At 30.7% G+C, this 22823-nt stretch overlaps 1 protein-coding gene across 1 annotated transcript in view; it reads right to left on the bottom strand.

Moving 5' to 3' along the window:
- loaf (low-density lipoprotein receptor domain containing lost and found) overlaps positions 1–22823 on the bottom strand; it is a 501189-nt gene that overhangs the window by 7496 nt on the left and 470870 nt on the right. The window contains exons 5-6 of the mRNA XM_075358030.1: positions 18130–18315; positions 9781–9933 (exon numbers count right to left, since the gene is read on the bottom strand). Coding sequence (XP_075214145.1) covers positions 9800–9933; positions 18130–18315 — 320 coding nt within the window. The 3' untranslated portion in view covers positions 9781–9799. The remainder of the gene's footprint in view (positions 1–9780; positions 9934–18129; positions 18316–22823) is intronic.

Here is a 22823-nt window from a genome sequence, read left to right as displayed (position 1 = left end):
GAGGTATTGCGGCAAATAGATGAAGAAAGAAGCATTTGGAAAAATATAGGTAAAAGAAGAGACTTTTAGGCCACATACTAAGGCATCCTGGAATAGTCGCTTTAATATTGGAAGGACAGGTAGAAGGGAAAAATTGTGTAGGCAGGCCACGTTTGGAGTATGTAAAACAAATTGTTGGGGATGTAGGATGTAGAGGGTATACTGAAATGAAACGACTAGCACTAGATAGGGAATCTTGGAGAGCTGCATCAAACCAGTCAAATGACTGAAGACAAAAAAAAAAAAAAAAAAAAACAATAACTGTATTAGCTTTTTACATTTTGTAAAAATTCTTTGTTTAAAATAAAATATATTTAAAAATTGTAAATACATTTAGAACAAATATTTGTTCCGTTAAGAATCAAAAAGAATGAAAATTCTTTACAACTATTAATTTATCATATCTTATCTTTGTATATCAATTTAAATAATTTTAATAAGAATATCCCCATCAAATTTTGTTTGCAGATTTACAATGCTGAATTCATGTTTATATGTTCTGAATTCATGTTTACAATTTTTCTAAAATTTTTAATTTTTTATTAATATTTTCATCTTCAATATTTAGTCTTTCAACTATTTCCAAATTATCTTCTAAACTAGTTATATTATGATTATAATTTATCAAACGGTCAGCAACATTTGAGAAATCATCTTTCTTCTTTTAAATGATCTAAAATGTTCATTAAATCTATCTTTAAATGATCTATTCGTTTTACCAATATATATCTTTTCGCAATTGTTACATTTAATTTTATAAATACTGGAAGAATCATATTTATTTTATACTTTTTCATTATTATAAAATTTTAAATGGTTTATTATATGATTATCAGGTTTATAAGCAGGTTTATATTTTTTTATCATTATACGCTTCAATTAAGTTTTCTACAATTTTATTTGTGTAAGAGTATTTTACATAAACATTTTCACCATTTTTATTGTCATTTAAGGTTAATAATAATGTATTATTGAAAAATTCTGAATTATATTTTTTATATATCAATCAATGAGGTGATATCCATTTTTTACAGTTATATTTTTTATACTATTTATTTCATTATACAATTCCTGTTTATAGTTTACGTATTTTATTTCTCTGTTTATCATGTTCTTAAAAATATTAACCTTTTGCGACCAAGGATAATTGAATTCCTATTTATAATAATTTCATTTGAGATAGGTTTTATATATATTCCAGTTATTATTTGATAATAATCTATTTTTCTGTTTTATTTCCATTTCACATGTAAATTTTAAAGTTTTACAATACGAATTTAATTTATTTAAAATTACTTCATGTTCATTATTTATAACTGGTTCATATGTAACTAAAATATCATCAACATATCTGACCCACAATAAAATTTTATGTACGTGACTTATGCCATATACTATTCTACTTTCAAATTCCTGCAGATAAATTTCTGAGATTATAGTAGTAAGCATAAGGTATATATGGATATAACCTGCTATGATATTTTAATTTATTAATATAATTAAATATTTCCTTATATTTAACTACAGGATCTTTTGTAATTCTTAAAAATTTATTGGTTGGGTCATTAATCTTTTTAAAACCATTTTAATTTATATATTTATTTACTAATTCATTGTACTATCAACTGAAATAATAAGTTTTTGTTTTATCGCTATACAATTATTTTCTTTTAATTTGTATTTTTAGTTTGCAAATTTTATTTTTATAATTTTATTTTATCTTTTTCCACATTAGTAAAATTAATTTTATCTATATCATATTCTGAATCTATTATCACGATTTTTATAATTTTATTTTTGTTATTATTTAGTAAGTTTAATTTAAATGAGTTTGCAATTATTAATTTTTCTTCATCTTGAAAAACTTTTGTTAGATTCATTAAATTATCATTTATATTACATTTATTTGACTTTTTCTGTATATTATCAATATTTGTACAAACTACACTATCTTTATTTATTCATTGATTGTTATTGATATATGATTTATTTTATAAATTTTATCTGTTCTATACATTGTTTTACACCTACCATTTTTCACTTAGATATTAATAGATAGATAGATATTAATAGATAGATATTAATGTTATGATTTTTATAAAATCATATATATATATATATATATATATATATATGTAATTGAACATAATATTACCTAAAATTTTTGATAAATTTAAATATATATTGTATAATTCAATGTTTATGCAAATTCTCTTGTAATATGCATATTTTATTTTGTGCTTACTTCTAAAACCTTCTGCATATGCCTTAGTTTTTATATATGATTTTATTGTATTGAAAACCCTTAATGTTTATTTTTGCTTTTTATTGTTATTTGTTATTTTATTGTTATTTTTATATGTTTATTGTTTGTTTTTGTTTTTCTTCTACTTAGGTAGAAGATTTAATTCCAGAGATTTTTTATTGAATTAATAACTCAAATATTTATTGTGTAATAACTCAATTTTTTGTGTAAGTTGTAAAGCCTAAAGGACAACTTTGCCTGGTTGGCATTTATTATTAATTTATTTAGGTTAAACTTTTTATAGTCCATTTTTTCTTTTTTCTTTCTTCCTCTGTATGTAAATATCTATATATACAATATATAATATAATATTCTTTCAGCCTCCGCAAAACACAGAATTAGAGACACTCTTATCTTTAATCTTTTACTTCATCAAAGCACTTTCAGGCCGAAGGCCATCCTCAGTGATATCCTTTATAAATTCCTAAACTGTTTACAATTTACACAATAACTCTATTAACTTTTCACATAAGATAACACACATGATAAATTAATAGTTATTGTAATACTTTTTCATTCTTGACTAAACAAATATTTGTTCTAAATTTATTTTAAATGTTTTTTTAGATTTTTAAATTTATTTTATTTTAAACCAATAATTTTTACTAATAGAGTTATTGTGTAAATTGTAAATAGTTTAAGAATTTATAAAAGATATCAATTCTGTTCTTTGCATAGGCCGAAAAAATTTAATATTGTATGTATGTATGTATATATATACACACACACATGAGATCTATAAGTAAAGTAATGAGACTGGTTCAGAAAAATTTTTTATTTACAATCCAATTATACATGGACTCTACACCTTCAAAATAGTTCCCTTGGGAAGCCACACAATGCTTCAAATGGTTTTCCCACTTTTCATAGCAGTATTGGAACTCAGAAACTGGAATATTCTTCAGATAGTTGATTACATTTTTTAAAATGTTTTCTGTTGTTTCAAAATGATGTCCTGATGTCCTTTGAGGTGTTTATTTAAAGTCAGGAACACGAAAACGTTGCAGGGACTCAAGTCAGGTGAATAAGGTGGTTGAGGAACTACAGGAATGTTTTTCTTTGCCAAAAATTCATTAATTGAGAGGCAGTGTGACAAGGTGCATTGTCATGAATAGAGACCAGATTATATGCAACATAAAAGGCTTGAAATAATATGCATGCAAATGCATAAAGAATGTTTAAAATATGCCTGAAAAGTGTCAAAATATGCAACTTAAAATATTAAAAATATAGTAATTTTTAATTTTTTTATTTCAAAATCAGCATACAATTAGTAAGTAGTTAAATAACATATCAATAAATTTGGTAATTAACAGTTATTTAACATTTTGTTGCTTTTGTAAACGTAAACAATCAGGTACTGTTCTCCAAATGTTCGGTAGTAAGATTGTGCCTTCGATCACTCAAAATATTTTTATAAGTGGAAAAGGTCGTTCCACATCTACTTAGGTAACTGAGCAGTATTTGAATTTGGGTGCTACGTTAGAACTTATTGTTTCTGGCAAAAGTTCACCCGTTCCATTAATAAAACTATCAATTTGACAGAAAGGTTCAAAGCCTGGGTTATTGTTCAAAATGTTTTCAAATTTAAGTTTACATGGGAATACCTCTCCTCTGGCAATGCGAATTCATTTGGCAGATTTTACTCATTAACTGAATTGATTCAGTCAATGCCAGACCTTGAGTTTCAAGTTTTTTAATACTCACAGGTATGTGGAAAAAATGAGCGCTAATCACAGCTATGTTTTTTTTATATTTGAATCGTTAAATGCTTCCTTGAACTGACAAACTGCCATATCCTTTGCGTTATCAAAGTCGATGACTATACCTTTGATGGCCTCAAAATGTTCATTGTAAAACAGTACAGCTTAAATCCACATTTACCTTCGAGTTTCCACTGGTTCGGGAGGTAAAGGCACATTTGGCAGTTTTTCTTTATAGGCCTTATTGCGAGCAGGTGCCTTAAGAAACACTTTCTATGTTGATGAAATCAGTTTACTTACATTCCCAAACGTGGATCGTATTTCTTCAGCGAATCGACATACTCTGTGAGCAAAGCACGTCACATGAATCATATTGGGATAAAATACCTCGAGGGCTTAGGCTGCCTTGTTCATATAGGGAGAAGCATCTGAGAGAAATATAAACACTCTTTCATCTGCAGAAGATTTAGAAAATATTTTTTTAATATGCTCATTCACAAATCTGGCGATCGTAGAATGATTTGTTCTTTTCAAGGTCTTTGTAGACTACCAGATAGGAAGAAGAAGGCTTTAGTTTTAATGCACCGACAATTAAATTCGCAATGTAATGGCCACAACTGTCGGTAGTTTCATCAGTTGAAATCCAAATAATACTATCCTTGAGTTCAATGTGTATTTCTTCCAGAATATGTAGGTAAATTGTCGGTATGCAATTTTTACCCACTTTTGATTCATAAGGTATATTTTGATTCGAGCAATATTTTCGCAGAAAATCTTTGAAGGTAGGCCGGTACTATTGACCAAAATGTCAAGTCCACAAACAACTTCTATGATAGTTGGTGGTTTATCTGCAAAAACCACAAATATATATCTCATGAAAAGACCTCGATTGGCTTTGTCCAATGATTATAACTGTCCCGAGGTAAATAATTTGAATGGTAACAAAACATCTTTAAAATACCTTAATGTCAGATTTGTACTTTTACGCAATAAGCAGGAAAGTAGCATCCTTCATACGGTTTCACCTTAAGGTAGTGACAGGTTCAAGCGATTCCCTCAAGAACATCAGAAAACAGAGACGGATCAATTCTTATATAGACTTTTAGTGATGAGCAATTTTGATCGCTCTTACATCTCACCAATATGGACAATATAAGTGCGGTATGTCATGGAACCTTGAATATTAGCCAGGGAGTAATTTTTGTCAGGATCTTCTTGAGATGGATGTTAAAGAAATTGCTGAAAAGAGCTTCGTCCCCAAGGTGTTACAGGGGTGAGGAGAATAATGAAACGTCAGGGTGGAATGGAAGAACCTACTCCATCTCTTATTTTAATCTTCAACCTTCCCACACCACTGGAGAAAATTAAAGTAGGATACCTATTGGTTCTGAGTATGACCATTCATCCCTCCTAACCCACGATGGTATACCCATTGTCAAAGGTATGGCCATATCAAAACTGCTTGTCTAAACACCGCAATCTGTGTTAGATGTGCAAAAGAAGGCCACAAGGTTACTATCAGGAGGAAGAAAAATGTACAAACTGTGGGGGAACACATTCAGCTAGCTCTTGAGACTGCCCAACTTTCAAAGAAGAAAACGCAATCCTAAAAATCTGTAGTGAGCAAAAACTTTCTTTCCCAGCTGCCCGAAGAGAATATAAAAAGATGCTTAGCTCTGAAAAACTGGTTAAACCGGTTGTCACTTTTGCTGCCACGACGTCAAGTAAAGCTCTTATAAATGCAGACAACAAACAGTGCGGATCCTGCAGTAAGCTGAAGAAGCTTGTTCAAGTGTTATTTGATCAGATCGCTTCACTTATGGCCACTATTTCAGAACTGACAAAAATGAACAAGAAGTCATTAGTCGCAGTTAGTGAATCCAATCGTGGGATCTCTCTAAAGGTTCCTGTCCGCAAAGTTTTACCCGTGCAGGCATGAATAATCACAGCTGACGGTCTGACGGTAAGCCATCTGCTAAGCTCCCTGTTAAGGAGCCATCACAACCACCCCCTCTGGAAAGTTGTCTATGACATCCACCTGACTCAGGGCATTGGAGTTCCTTACCTTCAAAACTACGAAGAAGAAAAACTGGATCACATACAACTAATTTTTATATATGCTCCTCTTGAGGAAATATGGTAAACAGAGTGAGACAAGACCTTTGTCTACTAAATGATGGGTCATACTAATACATGTCCCTATCTGGTACATTGTCCAACACTGACCTGTCCGTATATTTGCTGACTTTATTTCTTTGTCTAAATTGGTTTGTTTGCGAAGACTAAGGCAGTGATCACAGGCCAATTATTACTGCTTTTAATGTCAAGCACGAGGTGAAGAAAAGGCCACGGAGATGGATTGTTGAAAAGTCTGATTGGAATGGTTACCATAAAGCCTTCCTGTCACAGTACAACAGTAGCACAGGCGTCCTTGATCAGCTTTCCTCTTTTGTGTCCATGATGCTTGAGACTGCTAATAGATATATCCCATAAACATCAGGAAACATGATGTACTGCCCTATCTCCTTGACAAGCAGCCTATGCAAGGTAATGGAGGATGGTGAACCGGAGAGGTGGCCTTTTATCTCCAGAACAGTATGGTTTTCAACAAGGACGATCCTCCATTGATGATTTAGTGTCATTGGAAACAGCTATTCAAAATACTTTCTTAATACACCAGCACCTCGTCATTATCTTCTTTGATATCAGGAAGGCGAGACTGGCAACATGGTATTCTAAACACCCTCAAAGAATGGAGAGTAAAGGGCAATATGCTTTCTTTTACTACAGGTTTCCTGAATGGCCAAACTTTCCGTGTTCGTATTGGAGATTCTCCCTTGGGTAGCGTCAACTTGGAGAATGGGTACCTCAAGGAAGTGTATTAAGTGTTACTTTATTTTCTATAATCATTAACGGTATAACTAGATGTGTGCAGACACCTGTTTCATGTCCTTTATTTGCTGATGATTTTGCTGTAAACACTGCATCCCATTTAACAACCACGGCGAAGAGACTACTACAGAGAATGCTGTATCTCACCTTGAAGCTTGGTTCAAAGTTACTGGCTTCACATTTTCACCTGAGAATACAAAATATGTAGTCTTTTCTTGCCTGCAGGACCCCTTTATTTCACAAGTTTTTCTCAGTGGAGAGTTAACTGCTATCTCTCCTGTTGTCAGGTTTTTAGGCTTATTTTTTGATAGCCACCCTACATGGGTCAAACACACCAAAGAATTAAAAACGAGGTGTTTCAAACTTTTGGATATGCTACAAGTCCTTAGCATTGCCAACTGGGGTGCCAATAGGTTGCAAATGTTGCGTTTTTACCATTCCTTAGTTCACATTTGGATTACTGAAGAGTAGGTGACACAACACCTACTCTTCAGCGCGTAATACCATGCTTAAAATTCTAGATGTTGAACATCATGCTTTCCTTCAGCTTGCTACAGGTGCCTTTATATCAAGTTCTGTCATAAGCATCTTTGTTGACTGCGGTGAGCCGTCACTTTGGGGTAGATGGAACCATGTATTATCATCTTAATTTACCTATCTTAAGGGACAGCCAAATCACTCAGCTTTTGATTCAGTTCTTGGAAATACTTATTTTCAAAGATATGAAGACTGTCCACATTAAACTGCATCTGCAGGTATTCATACCAGACCTTTACTGCACCTTATGAATGTTGACAAACCTTCTATTTTTCATATTTATCCATGTTCATATCCTCTGTGAACAATCAACCTTATAAATTTTATGTTTGACCTCTCAAAATACAATAAAGAATCAACACCACCTATTTTCTTTTAGCAAATGTTACACCATATTTTCTCCAAGACAAACCTGGACACAGCAGTATACACAGATGGATCGAAACAGAACAATACCATTGGATGTAAATTTATTGTTACTAACCACACCTATATGTTTGGTCTACCTGGTATTACGAATGTCTTTACTACTGTACGATAAGGCTTTGAATATCATTAACCCTAAGTACCAACATTTGTAGCGACTCGTGAAGTGCTCTCCAAGCCTTAGAAAATTTTTATTCCAGGCTTCCTATCATCACCAAAATCTACAATGCAATTGCCAAGTTGGACCATTGCAACACGCAAGTGAGTTTCTGCTGGATCCCTAGTCACGTGGGGATTCTGTGTAATGAACATGCAGATTCTGCTGCTAAAGACTCATGTAGTCAACCATCCTTCTGCCGACTGTGGATAGGACATATGAGAGCTACTCACAAGTATCTGATATACCAGTAAACACACCAGTATGTATGCGATGCAACTACTGCTTGACTGTGCATCACATTCTTGTGTTATGCATAAGTTATGTGACCTTGTGTCATAAATTTAAATTGCCCAAGAATTTTCATCAAGTCAAATTTTGGACCAGATGGTTTTTTGTTTTTTCGTAGTGTTAATATTTTAAATGCTTTTTAATAGTCTTTTAGTTTTTTTTTATAGTAGTATGTTTTGTATCTCAACATTTCAGTTTAAATTTTTTTGTTTTGTCTCAGTTTTTAATATTTTAGTTTGTTTTTAAATTTCTAATTTAAGTTTTTATTTTGTTTTAATTTTTGTTATTCTACTAGGTTTTGTATTTTTATTTCATGTTTTATTTTCCGGGTGTTTAATTTTATTTGTGATTGAAAATTTTATTTTATTTAATTTCTAATTGTCAATTTTAAAAATTTATTTTTTTAAAACACATACATTGTGTTTGGATGATGATAATGCCAAAGCATTTCTCACCCAGAAAAAAGACAAATAGTCTTTCAAGAATTTTTCGGTAAACATATTGATTTCCAGTCTGTCCTGTAGACAAAAACTCCTTATGGACATTGCCAATACTGTAGAAGAAATAAATTGCATGGATTTGATTTGCTCATTTTTGTTTTTTTTGGACGTGGTGTGCTACTCCTTGCTCTAGCATTTTGTTTGTGGTTCATACTCAAATATCCAAGATTCATCACCAGTAATAAAACTTTTTTTTAGAAAGTCAGGATCAGTTTCAAATTGTCTTAGAAGATTGCGGCACACTTCTGCCCTGTTGTTTTTCTATTCAACAGTGAGGTTTTTTGGGACCAATTTTGCACAAACTTTTTTCATGTCCAATTCGTTTGTCAAAATTTGATGGACGTGGTATGATTCAAATTCAATTGTTCTGCAATCATTCTGACAGTTAATTGCCAGTCATACCATATCAACTCTCTGATTCGCTCAACATTGTCAGCACTTTTTGACGTTAACAATCTTCCAGATCATCTGGATCGTCTGCATCTGATTCCCGGCCATCTGAAAATGCTTTAAACCAACTAAAAACTTGGGCTCACGACAGAGCGTCATCTCCATAGGCCCATTTAAATTTTGAAAAAGTTTCAATAGCGTTCTTACAGAGTTTAACACAAAACTTGATTGTACATTTGCTCATAATTAGAAGCACTCAATTTTGTAACGCACAACAAAAACTCATTTCATGAAAAGTTTGTTTACATCTCACATGGCAACAATAGACTAAAAATATTAATACCTAATATAAATCAGCTGTTTATATAACCATATATTTACTAATAACTTTAAAGTGTTACCACTTTGGCTGCCAAAAAACTAGGCTCATTACTGTAGTTACAGACCTGTATATATAAATGGTCACACTTTAATTTATAGACAAAAAAGTATTAATTTTCATACAACTGAGAAAAAAATGAGTTAAGTAAAATCTTTTACCTGTCTGATCCCGAGCTCCTCACTTTGCCTGGCAGTAGAGGCGGGCCCGGGCCGCGCTGTACCCGAGCATTAGGCCCGCAGGGTGACGCCAGTTTCCCGGGAGCTTGCTTACTATCGTAGTTGCCCCAGTCCCGTTACCCTGCATCTGTTGCACTGAAACAATTTAAAACAGCATTAATTATCTTAATCATTATAGTAATTTTTGAATTTATAAAACTTCCTCAGAAGGATGAACTCTAAAGTTTCTAAAGATATAACATCAAGTATCTCTCAACAGGAAACTGGGTTTAAATTTTAATGATATATAAATAATGATTTTAATGATATCATACTTTAATGATATTTTTTTTATTGAATAAAATTAAGTGGGAGACTAAGCAGAAAGTTCTAAGATCATGAATCAAATCTTAGAATAGATTTAGATGTAGCTAGAAACATTCATGATGTTTAGAGGCTTGTTAATGGATTAATCAAGTTGGATTTCAGCTAATTGGAAGATCTTGTAATTGATTAGTGTTGTAGAAAAAAAATTTTTATTCTATATGACAGGTATATTGTCATATACTGAATCAAAAATAAATATATAAATTACTGGGGAAAAATAACTGGGAAAAGTGCTAACATATTTTCTGCATACACGTATACCTTTATTTTTATTTTTAAGTAATCCCTTTAATTTTGTTAAAAAATAATCCATGTCATAAAAAATATCTCTGGAAGGTAGAAGAGTTGATGATTCCTCAAGTAATCTTCAATTGATTGTCTATGAGATTGTTGTCTTGAGAGTGTGCTGTCATTGTAAAGTTCCAGTTCAGCAAGGTCGTTTCTTGCACAGGCATGTGGAGTGCAGAAAATTTGTTAACTTTCTTTCAGCCAGGCTTCGAGTATTGGATCTGGAGAACCTGGCAGGTGGTTCGTCGGCAGCTTTTACTGACACTGCTGAGTGTTCAATTCCTTGTAGTTTGGGTCGACAGAGATTTGCACTATGCCAGAATAGGGCATTGTCAGTCTTAAAGAGAGCTGTCTGTCGTTTACGGAGGACATCTATGTGTGAGGGTGATCTGGAATGGTGGGTGGTCCTTACAACTGAATACAAAGAATGGCGATCTCATTATTATCATAAAGTTTGGACTATGAAGAGAGACTCCTGGCATTCCTTTGTTCATGAGCAGGAGAACAAGGATCCATGGGGTCTGGTATGTAGGATCTTGGGCCACAAATGATGAAAGGACATTTTTCTGTTCATTCCTTCAACCAGGTTTGGTGTAGTTTCAGATAAGTCTGAAATTCTACACAAAATAATTTGACGATTTACTGCCCGATGACAGTGAAGCTGGAGAGATGCCACATACCATCTGTGGGTGTGGCACCATCTGTGAAGGCACTCAGTTTCACAGGAGTGCAGTGTCCTTGAAGATTATTAAGGATGAGATGCATCAAGATATCTGCAGTTTAGATAGGGGCAAAGCCCCAGGCTTTAATGGAATAACGGTGAAGCTTCTTGGTTGCTCAATTGGGGTAACTGTGAGAATTGTCACATAAATTTTTAATAAATTTTTGTTTGGTGGATACTTCCCTGTGTGTTGAAACAAGAGGATTGTTAAATTGCTGTTTAAGGTGGTGACAAGGATCCCTTTGTTACTTCATCGTATACGCCCTTGATGCTGCTTCTAGTTATTGGTAAGGTCTTTGAAAATGTCCTGCATCTGCCTATACATGACAGGCTAATCTCACAAGACTTAGTGGTGGAGAACCAACACAGGTTTTGTCCTGGAAAGGGTACTGAGGATGCCATACTCTGTGTGATGAGTGTGGTAACTACCAGTGAGGCGATATATATCCAGGGAATTTTCCTGGACATTGGTGGGGTATTTAATAATTTATGATGGCAATCTGCCATTTAACAACTCCAGAAGAGAGAATGTATTGAAAGTGAATTACAGGTTGTGCAAAGTTAGGATGTGCTGCTCCATGAGGTTGGCAAGTCGCTGTACAAGGTATGTCCCCAGGGCAACATGTTAGGTCCTTTGTTGTGGGTGGTGGAGTTTCATTCGCTGCTGTGGCTGAGGTTGCCCAATGGGTGTTGAATCGTGGCTTATGCTGAAGTTGGACTCCTGCTGGTTGAGGAATGTCTGCGGAGGGAGGTAGAACTCTGAGCCACTCAAGCTTGCAGGATGCTTGAGCTATGGCATCATCAACATAAGATGACATTCAACCCAGAGAAGACCGCAATGATGCTTCTTAAAGGCCATTTGGCAGTAAGCTGGCAAGTTCGAGTTTCGATGTCAGGCCAACGTATCAATTACGTTCAAGTTCAAAAGTACCTTGGGGTGTTTCTTGATGAGAAAATGCAATTGCCTTCTTTGGCATTTGATGTGTGGTCAATCAGCCTGCTTGAATCTGGAATGTGTCCTCTGTGTAGACAACTGGTTGGTGCTTACCATGTCTTTTATAAATGCTCAAAGTATGAATTGATGCACACAGAGACCATCATTCGGCTTGATTTTCTTGGGTTGGCATTGGATCGCCGTGTAAACTGGAGTAGCCAGGCCGAATGGGCAGTTATGGAGAACTTCATTAACTATTTAGCAAAAGAAAGGATTGCTGATGGGATATAGAGCCCTGCTTGGATTTTACTTTTACTTTTATTATTGTTCTGTTTTCAGTTATGTTGTGTTTTGATTTTGTTTTGTTTTGTTTTAGTATTGTTGCGGTGTTCATGTTTTTGTTTTGCGTTGTTTGTTGAACTCATTTATACCTATACGGGTGGGTAGTTCACTTCCTTCATTGTCATTATGGTTTAATCCATTCAGTCTTGTTTAAGACTTGGTTGATTTGTTTTGTTCAAGTTCTCCGTAGGTAGTAGTACACCGATGGGAATGTCGCTTATGGCATTTGCATCGATAGCATCCTGGCTGAGACAGACTGAAATATGTCATATGCCGAAGTTTTGAAGATGACCTCTGGTAAAGCCCATAAGGGCTAGGTACAGCAGGGGTGGTGGAAAGTGTCTTTCCCTATGGGATCAGAATAACAAATATCTAATTATTATGTTTATTTTTATTTGCCTTCACCAGTAAATTGTTGCAAAGAGAGTTTGTTATTTCTAACCCTTCATGTAGTCTGGGTTGGCCATTCATTTTTCTGGTTCAGGATAACCACAGTATAAGGGTTACTGTAGTTAAATCTCAATAATGTATTTTTATTACAGTTTACATTAGTTCTTTTATCTATGCTGCTGATCCTTAGCATTAACAAAAGACACCATTAAAATTTCATGATTCTACTTTATAGAATACAGATCTGTTACTTTTTCAAATAGTTTGTTTTTCAATTTCACTAATAAGAGTTCATTTCCTTGGTTATTCTGCCTTCTATAAAAAGTAACTTGGATAAACTCTAGGCTGTAAAAAGAAGAGAAGACAAGGACGCAGTGAATAATTTTTTAAACTACTAACATAAAATTTTCAAGTCCTTAATAATTATTATACTACATAATTATGTACTTAATACTTTATTTTTAGTAATTAACTAAAAACAGGCATTAAAGTAATTCAAATATATATTATTAATATGTGTGTTTCATCTCTCCATCAATATACTGAGCAAGCACAGCTTAAAATCATTTGAACAGCATGATTGAAATTGCAGACAACTCACTTTCAAAACTTATGGAAATTTTTCTTTCTGAAAAATTTGTGTAGTTAATTATGTAATTTTCTATTTAATAGTTACTATTCACAGTAGTAATAGCTAATGGTAATAGGACTACTAATAGGTACTAGTAACAGATTAATGACACTTTTTTGTTTTGCAAATATTAATACATCATTTTAATGTATAGTCATAAAATAATATAATAATAAATTATAATAATTTAATATAATAATATTGTGGTCAATGACTTTTGTACTTTTGTAAAATTATGTGGGCCCTGTTTTTTATTAAGTGATTTGTCAAAGTTGACTCATAGTACTTATGTGTGTTCTTTGTATTATTGGATTAGTGTGCATCTGCTTCATCCATCTAATGTTTAGAATATACTTACTAATCATGTCATTCAGTAAAATGACATCGGCGAGAGTTTGTTCGACGGCAGAAACACTGAAGACTTATTTACTCTGGCCAACTCACAAATCAACATTTCAAAATTTTTAAAATTGTTTAAAATCTAAAAAAAATAATTTAGATGAAATACAGCAACATATCACAGAAATAGATGTTCTTAATGAATATAGATTTTCTTTTTTTTGATAAGTATGTGATAATCTTTTTATTTTCACGTATTCTAATTTGAAAATGTGAAATTTTTGTTCTAACCCTGAGTTTTTTTCCTAACTCATTTAATCACATTGCTAGACAGCAGTACTTGATAGTACTAGGTAGCATATACTTGAAATAAAAAAAAACTTAAAAGAGATTATACTAGTTTTATTAAAAAGGAATAAATAAAACAGAAATAAATTGGTAACATTTTTATTCTACAATTAGAACTATTTGGTGGCACTGGGGTTGTGATATTATGAAAAATTGTATTTATTATTGAAAAAAAATTATATTTATTTTTCATAAAAATAAAATAATCTTATTATTAACAGATGAATAGTTATTGACTAGACTTGATATATTGTCCAATCAACCAATCGCATGATTTCAGATTTAGCATATTCTTGCTGTTCTACTTCAGTGGAATCTTTTTCTTTTACTTAGATTAAATTTTTTTCAGTGCATTTGGTAAAATCTGTTCAACATGATATTGTCATATTTGAGAAAATTTGATGAATTTTTTATTATATGATTTGTGTTATTAAGTATATATACAAGTGTATAAAAATATTGTTATGTCCAGTTATTTCTTGATGATTTCATATTTGTTTTGTATTAAAAAAGTTCTATAATTTAGTTACAATATTAGTAGAGAAATAAGATATTTAATATTTATGAATATCTAATATTCAGTACATAGGAATAAAATATTAAATAAATTTAACGTGTATATTGTGTCAGAGAAAATGAAGTAGGAAAAATACATAAGAATTATTATCTCGCCTTTCATACATATCTGTACTTTTCTGATTCAGACAACGTCTTTTTGAAGAACTATAAATAAATAAATTGTGAATTTTGATTTTCGATTTTTGATGTTTTTAACTGACGGAAAACTCTCACTGAAATCTTAACAATTAACATGGGAGTTAACCTAAACCTTAACATGTGAGTTTGGATAAATTCTGCATTTGAAAACTTGGAATGCACCTTTAACCTCAGATACTAAGAACATTCACAGGCTATACACACAAAAAATAACCCAACTTTTACAAATAACCTCTTAGAATCAAGAAGTATAAACAAAAAATAATTAAATTAGTTACAATATGCAACATTTTACAAATAGGACAAAAAGCCAATATTTTGACAGCCTAAACAATATGAGATTATTCAAAAATATGACTACATGCTAAAGATTCATAACTTCTTTCGGGTGGGTGTCTATTAACAACATTTCTACTGTATAATTAATGACTTTTTGTATAAATTCAAATTAACTTCAAAAGGTTTTGTTGAAAAATATTTTCCATATTATTTTAGGAGTTAAAATTATTTATACTTATTAAAGTAATTAATAATATAAAAACTATTATTAAAATAATTATAATTAAAATAAAAACTTTGATCTTTTATAAAATAAATTATGTTATTTTATTAATTACATTCCTCAGAAAAAAACCATTATTATTGATACCAGTTACATAAAATAATGCTTAGATTTGCAAAAATAAAATTCTTGATGAAAAAAATTATTTGATTATATTTATTCCTGACAAATTAAATCCATTAAAAAGAGAACACAGAAACAAACTACAAATCAAAATTAATGTCAGCTAAACTTAATTATTATTTATTATTATTCATAAGATGTATTTCAAAACAATTTTTTTTACTAAAAAAACTATTCAGTACAATTTACTATAAATTTCTTACATCATCTATAAAGTGCACTTTGAGTTTAGTAATTGTTTATATCACAACTTTACATATTAATAAAAAGACAGTATTGATTAATGAAAGTTCTTTGTTATAGATGTTACAATGGCTTTTGTGGTAAATACAAGTAGGTCTTTTGTTCTCATGAGAGTTTATAGCTTTTGTGAGAATTAGTTTCACAAGTAAAGATTGTGTTTAAGTTTCCATTAGAATAATATGGAAGCAGATAATGAATGAATATAAATCTAATAAAAAAAGAACACCATGAGTAATATCATGAATTCAACTTTTTTATTTCTACAACCCAAAATAAAACAATATTTTAAATTATAAAATAATACATACACTTAAATGAATCCATTAAAACTTTCTTATACATGTGAATGAATAAGTTTATGGTTGGTAATATTGATGATAAATTACCTGCATGGAACTAATTGAGCACTGTATAATGACATAATTAGATAACAGTGAAAATGAATGATGATGAGAGATAAATAAAAATAAAGCAGAAATGAAGATAAAATATTCATTTTTTTCTTACATGAGCACTTTTCTCTTATGGTCATTACTACTTTATCAGATGATATAAAATACATGTAATCTATTAAAATATCAATCATTTATACAGAGGCCAATGAAGCAGCCATTTCAACTCAAAGCATGTCACAGCGAAACAACCCATGTTGAAGTCAGTATGAATAGTCATAAGTTATATTGAATAAAATAGCTTTATTATAATTTTAAAATTGTTCATGCTTCAATTATTTACTTACTTGCAATATTTTATCAAATCTTATTGTTTTGAATTAAGAATTCAAGTGATTATATAGTGTGTGTGTGTGTGTGTGTGTGTGTGTGTGTGTGTGTGTGTGTGTGTGTGTGTGTGTGTGTGTGTGTGTGTGTGTGTGTGTGTGTGTGTGTGTGTGTGCATGTGTGTGTATGCACACACACACATGTGTGTGTATGAATGTACTGATTGCAATGATTATAATATATATATATATATATATATATATATATATATATAATCAATACATATATTTTAAAAAGCAATATGAAATGATATTCAAAAGGTTCCTGACCCATACCAGCAACTGAATCCATGATGACATGTGATTGTAAAAAAGGAAACTGGTCTTAAAATGGTTTGAACTATCCAGTGACGTAATTAAGGTATTGTAAAAAACCTAAGGTATTGTAATAACTCCTATACCAACATTTATTTAGGAAAGGCAGCTTTTTCTTAGAATCAAACATTACTTAGTGTTGTTTGGTAAATTAGCTGAAAAAGCGTATATTACAAATTGTATTTTCATCATATTTTAATTGAAATTTATTAGACAACTAAGTTCATGATTGCTGTGTGTAATTATGATAGAGATATACTACTAATCTGAGAAACTTATTCTTTTTAATTGCAGAAATAAAAAAATATATAGCATGTTAAAATATTTAATATATAGATGTAACATAAATTTAGAATTGTGTTGAAAAAAATTCAGGAAATCATAATAACTGCTGAAGAAAGATTAGAAAAGTTTGTTTTCTTGGTTCATTGTAGTGCTTCTAAAATGGATTATTCATACAAGTTCTAAAAAATGGACACAGTACCTTTCACTAATGAAATATAATATTTACTCTTATGTGGACAACACAGCCACAAGTGCAGATTATTAACTCATTGTCAATGTTCAAAATGATATGAACATTTAAAAAAAAATAATAGGACATATATTAAAAATATAGTATATTAAAATAATAATAAAATACAATTAATAATTATATAATATTATAATTATAATTGTATTAATAATTATAATATTATTGTGTTATATAATAAATAAAATTATAATATATTAAAATATAATATATGACATATTTAAAAAATAAAAATCCTCATTATTTAAAAAAAAGTTTTAGAATGATTTAACATATCCTTTAGAAAAAAGTACTAATTGAAATTTCTGTTATAAAAATATCATAATATTTTTGACCTTAGAATAAGACATACAGAGGGGTTAAGACAAACAGAGTTAATTAATTATTAATTTTGTAACAGAAAAAAAGAGTAGAAATAAAAACTATAATGGATGATGTAGGATAAAATAATTAAGAAGGTAACAGAGCATCTGTATCAGCAAGTATATAGATGTTAGTTTTAGAAAAAGAGTGGTAGAGGCATACAAGCAAATCAGATAACTGTTGACCACCAAATCCAATCAACAGTTACATATGTAGACAAAATAAACATAAATTAAAATAAAAAATATGAAAAAACAAAAAAAAAAAACAAAATAGATTAGGTATACTTTTAATGAAACCAAAAATAAATATACATCTTTTATACAGAAAAAATCTTACTTGAAAGGTTGGTGTTGTAGTTGGAAGGGGGCTGATGGTGTGGTGTTGGTGGAACTGGTGCTGCCTGCCGCCGGCACACACAGATTGACATCCCCAACACACAAGAACAAAGTAAAAGAAGTCCACTGACTACCACAACAACAAACAGCGTCATACTCATTCCTAGCACTGTAGTCATCTCAGTGTCTGAAATAAAGAAAAAAAAAGATTCCAAAATTATTTTATAAGATTCCCTTACATTTTCATAGCAATGGTTAGCATTTATCAGTATAATTTGTTTTTTTGTAAATATTTGCCCACATCATTTTGGTAGAATAAGATAAAAGTAAAACTAATGCATGGAATGGAAGGAAAAACAAGTTTTCTGATTCAAAACATAGTAATTTGGTTTCTTCCACTTCTAAAGAATACTTCTATTAAAAAAATCATGAAAATTAATTACAGCCAGTCCATAGAATGATTATTATTTTGAATCAAAAATGTTTTAAATTCTCTTACAGTATATTCTATCTTAAAAGACTATAAAATTAAACTCCAAGAACTGCATTGTAAATTTATTTTTCTCTGCAGACTTATGTTATCATTATATTGTTTTTTTATTAAGTAAAAAGTTATAAAATGGCAGGTAATCATATACCTGCTAGATTCAATATTTAATATTATTCACTAATTTAGAAACTAATACAAACTGTAATAGTTTATCAAACAAACTGTAATTAGTTTTTGATTTAATATCATGTAATCTTTCATTGCTACTGTTACTTATTTGTGATATTTAAATGTATAGGCAACAGCAGCATGTATACAATTTATGAGAAAGATGGATGATATTTGTAAATGATTGATTGATTTTACTATTGATAAAGTAAGAAATAAAAATTATATAAATATATCAGTTTTTTAACAACAAACAGAACAAACTTTATTAATATAAGATTTTCAAAATTCATGTCATACTGTAACTTCATGTCCCTTTTGCAGCATTTCTAGTGACTGGTGATACTGTTCTCAGCCTGGCATCAGTAATCTTTTAAGTAAAGAAAGCATTATTTAGAACAATGGTAATTAACCTTTTTATACCTAACACCCACTTTTGTGTTTATGTTGTAATAAAATTTTCTAACTGCCCACCGGTTCCACAGTAATGGTAATTTATAAAGTAGGGAAGTAACTTTATAAAGCAGAGTTACAGCAAGTTAAAGCATGTAATAATAATTACCAAATACTTTATGTTGGACATTTGCTAAGTTTGGCAGAATAAATCTTTATAAAATAACTTACTGCAGTTAAATCTATCTTTTTATTTATACTTTGCAAACATAGAAGCATGAAGTCTAATGAAATTACATTTAATTAATTAAATTATTAATGAAATCCCTGAGGCTGATGCTGCGAAACTAAGTGCTGGATATATGGCTCAATTTTTGTAAGGAACAAACGAAGGTCTCCTCTTTTGGAAATATTCAGGCGGTTTCTTTCTTTGGTCATAATATAATTAACAGCACTAAAGCCTGATTCCACAAGATATGAGGTAGAAAAGGTATCGATAAACTGAATATCATTTTCCACATATTTGGATGTAAGACAGGAATTATTTTTATATTGCCATATGTTTTCATATCCACCACTATCGACTTTATGTTTACTTTTTCATCATATCTAATTTCTAACAATTCTTCTTGGCAGGTTGTATCAGCCTCTTCAATATTTTCGGTAAAAGGAGTTTTCATACAGTCATACACCTTCAATTTCAAAATATCTTCAAATCATTTTTTCATGTCCAATTTAAGTTCATTGAGGTGGCTACTGAATCTGTAAATATCCTCTAAAGTTACATCATCTTTTATAGATGATAATTTAGGAAACTGATGAAATTCTGTCTTCAATAGATTACAACAAAGTAGTTCCAAGTTTGTCAATAAATAATGAAACAATATCTTAGCAACTTATAAGAGTTTTATTAGTTCCTTGAAGCTGCAAATTGGCATCATTAAATCTCTTGAAAATATCTGCCAAATAAAAGGCATCATTCTTTACTGTTGACACAAATTGGTCTCATTATTAGTTTCAAAAAATTGTGTGACACTAATGCTACAAAACGAGCCAAAGATGTACCATTTGGTCAAAATGTACCATTTGACAGCCATCAGACTTCTGTGTGCAAAAGTAACCTAATAAAATCTTCATTATTGTCCTGGCAAAGCTGCAGAAACATTCTATATCATTTTTTGCATTGGATTTGATCTTGTTTACGGTCTGAATTATGGAAACTTGTATTTAGATGTTTTCCTTCAAAATGTTGTCTGTGCACCACATAATGAATACATAAAACATTTGGTACTTCTTCCTTCAAATAAGCAACAAATCCACAATAGTGACCTACCATTGATTGTGCTCCATCAGCAGCAGCACATGCAACAATATTATTCAAAGGAATATTATTTTTTGTAAAGTATAATTTTGCAGTATTAAATATAGATAATCCTCTTGTATCTACAACGAGATTTACTGTGAATAGCATTTCTTCTCATAATGTATTTTCTTCATCAAAATAACATACATATGCGATGGCATATGTATGCCATCACATATGTTTATTGATAAATAAAGCATTATTATCTGCAATGGTAGACTCATCCAATTGCATGGAAAATGAAGAGTTTTGGAGAATACATAAGTTTTTTCAACATTAACTACCATTTCTTCAATTCGTCACTTTCCTGTGTTATTGCTTAGGGGCAACGTTTTAAAAATTTCAGGAACATCCTGATGCATTACTTTTGAGATAAATTCTTTTATAGAAGGTATTATTACAGTTTTTCCAATATTATAGCTTTTACCACTTTTTACAATTAATTGTGAAATGTGATAAGTGGCAATTAACCCATCTTCATTCACTGCATGTTGTTTCTTAAATGATGCAACAATTGTTGAACCATTTTGAAATTTTGTATATATTTCCTGAAAATATTCAATGGGCTTGACCTTATCATTGGATGCTTTGTAGGAAGATATTCTCGCAATCGACTTGGCTTCATTGCCTCATTGGATAATGTTTTATGACACAATAAACACATTGGATGTTGTTTATTTATAACAAATTTTATGAAATCCACCTTCAGATACTCTGGCAAATAGCCACGAACATATTTATTTTTTTGAGATATGGGCTCACAATATTTTGTTTGAAGCTGTAGGTACGTGCTCACTCTCACAAATCTAACTGTGTACTGACAAGATGCACAAGCTATTCTGGGATGAGAATTTTCTTTGCGGTTGCATTATAGCGCCATTTAGTTCATCTAGGTAACATGAACTAAACTTATGCGCAGGCGATACAAATAGTATATTTTGGGAAATTTTAATTGTCACAGGGAATTTTATGAAAACATAATGAAAATATTTTTAAATAATGCTAAGAAAGTTTTTTAAAAAGTTAATTAAATTTAAAAAAAGGAAAGTGCTACAATGTCGGACAAAACCCTTGCCGCCCACCATGAAACCTGGAATGCCCACCAGTGGATGTACAGATCAGATTGACTACCACTGATTTTTCAATATAATTTTAAAGGGTGTGAATTTGGATTGGCTGTTTATTTTTGTGTTCCACTGTTGCGCTTTTTTTTTGTATTTGTGTATCTTATAATGTTCAAGTAAGGTAAGATATAGTCCATTTTTATATAAGTGCTGGATATCAAGAGAGTTAATTTTGATGCCTTTGTGACTTGCATCTACATGCTGATTTGCAAACATTGATTATATCATTATGGAGAACTTTTAAGAGTCATTTTAACTGCTTGAAGTTGTGTCTCGTTTTCTGATGTCAGTGCAGTTGATAAAATCTATTTTTTACATTCCAAACCCACCGGGTTGGTCTAGTGGTGAACGCATCTTCCCAAATCAGCTGATTTGGAGCTGATTTGGAAGTCAAAAGTTCAAGCATTCAAGTCCTAGTAAAGTCAGTTATTTTTACTCGGATTTGAATACTAGATCGTGGATATCAGTGTTCTTTGGTGGTTGGGTTTCAATTAACCACACATCTTAGGAATGATCGAACTGAGGCAGTACACGATTACACTTCATTTATACTCATACATACCATTCTCATTCATCTTCTGAAATATTATCTGTACGGTAATTATCAGAGGCTACACAGGAAACAGAAAGAAAAGTTTTTACATTCCAGGTGTAAAGTATTTGTTTGGTGATTGTATTTTTGTATAATTGTTTTAGTTTTTAATTTGAAAGAAACACTGTATCAGCTATTTTTAAATATTTATTTAATATCTTTTTTATTATAATATATACCAGAAATACACTATTGGAAGTGTAAGATTATCAATATTTTTTAATGTAAAAAAAAAAAGCTGATGAATAAGATTCAGTTATAGATCTGCAGTAGACTATATATAAAGTATTTGAAATATTTTCTGTGAGCATATATATTTAACCTAAATATTATACTTTATTTTTTGAGAAATGCACTGTTTATTTAAATATGAAAATTAGAAATGATAATAAAAGTGAGGTATGTAAATTATAATCATATGACAATGGCAACATGAAAAAGTTGTACTATTTATGTATTTTACTAAATCATCAAAAGCAAGTAAAATAAAATTGTTTACGTATTTAGTAACATCTTAATGATAAAAAGCCTATAAGAAAGAAACAGAATTAGGAAACATAATGCA

This window comes from Lycorma delicatula, chromosome 2, assembly GCF_047948215.1.
Source record: "Lycorma delicatula isolate Av1 chromosome 2, ASM4794821v1, whole genome shotgun sequence".
NCBI lineage: Eukaryota > Metazoa > Arthropoda > Insecta > Hemiptera > Fulgoridae > Lycorma > Lycorma delicatula.
This window is presented reverse-complemented; position numbering and strand designations above follow the sequence as displayed.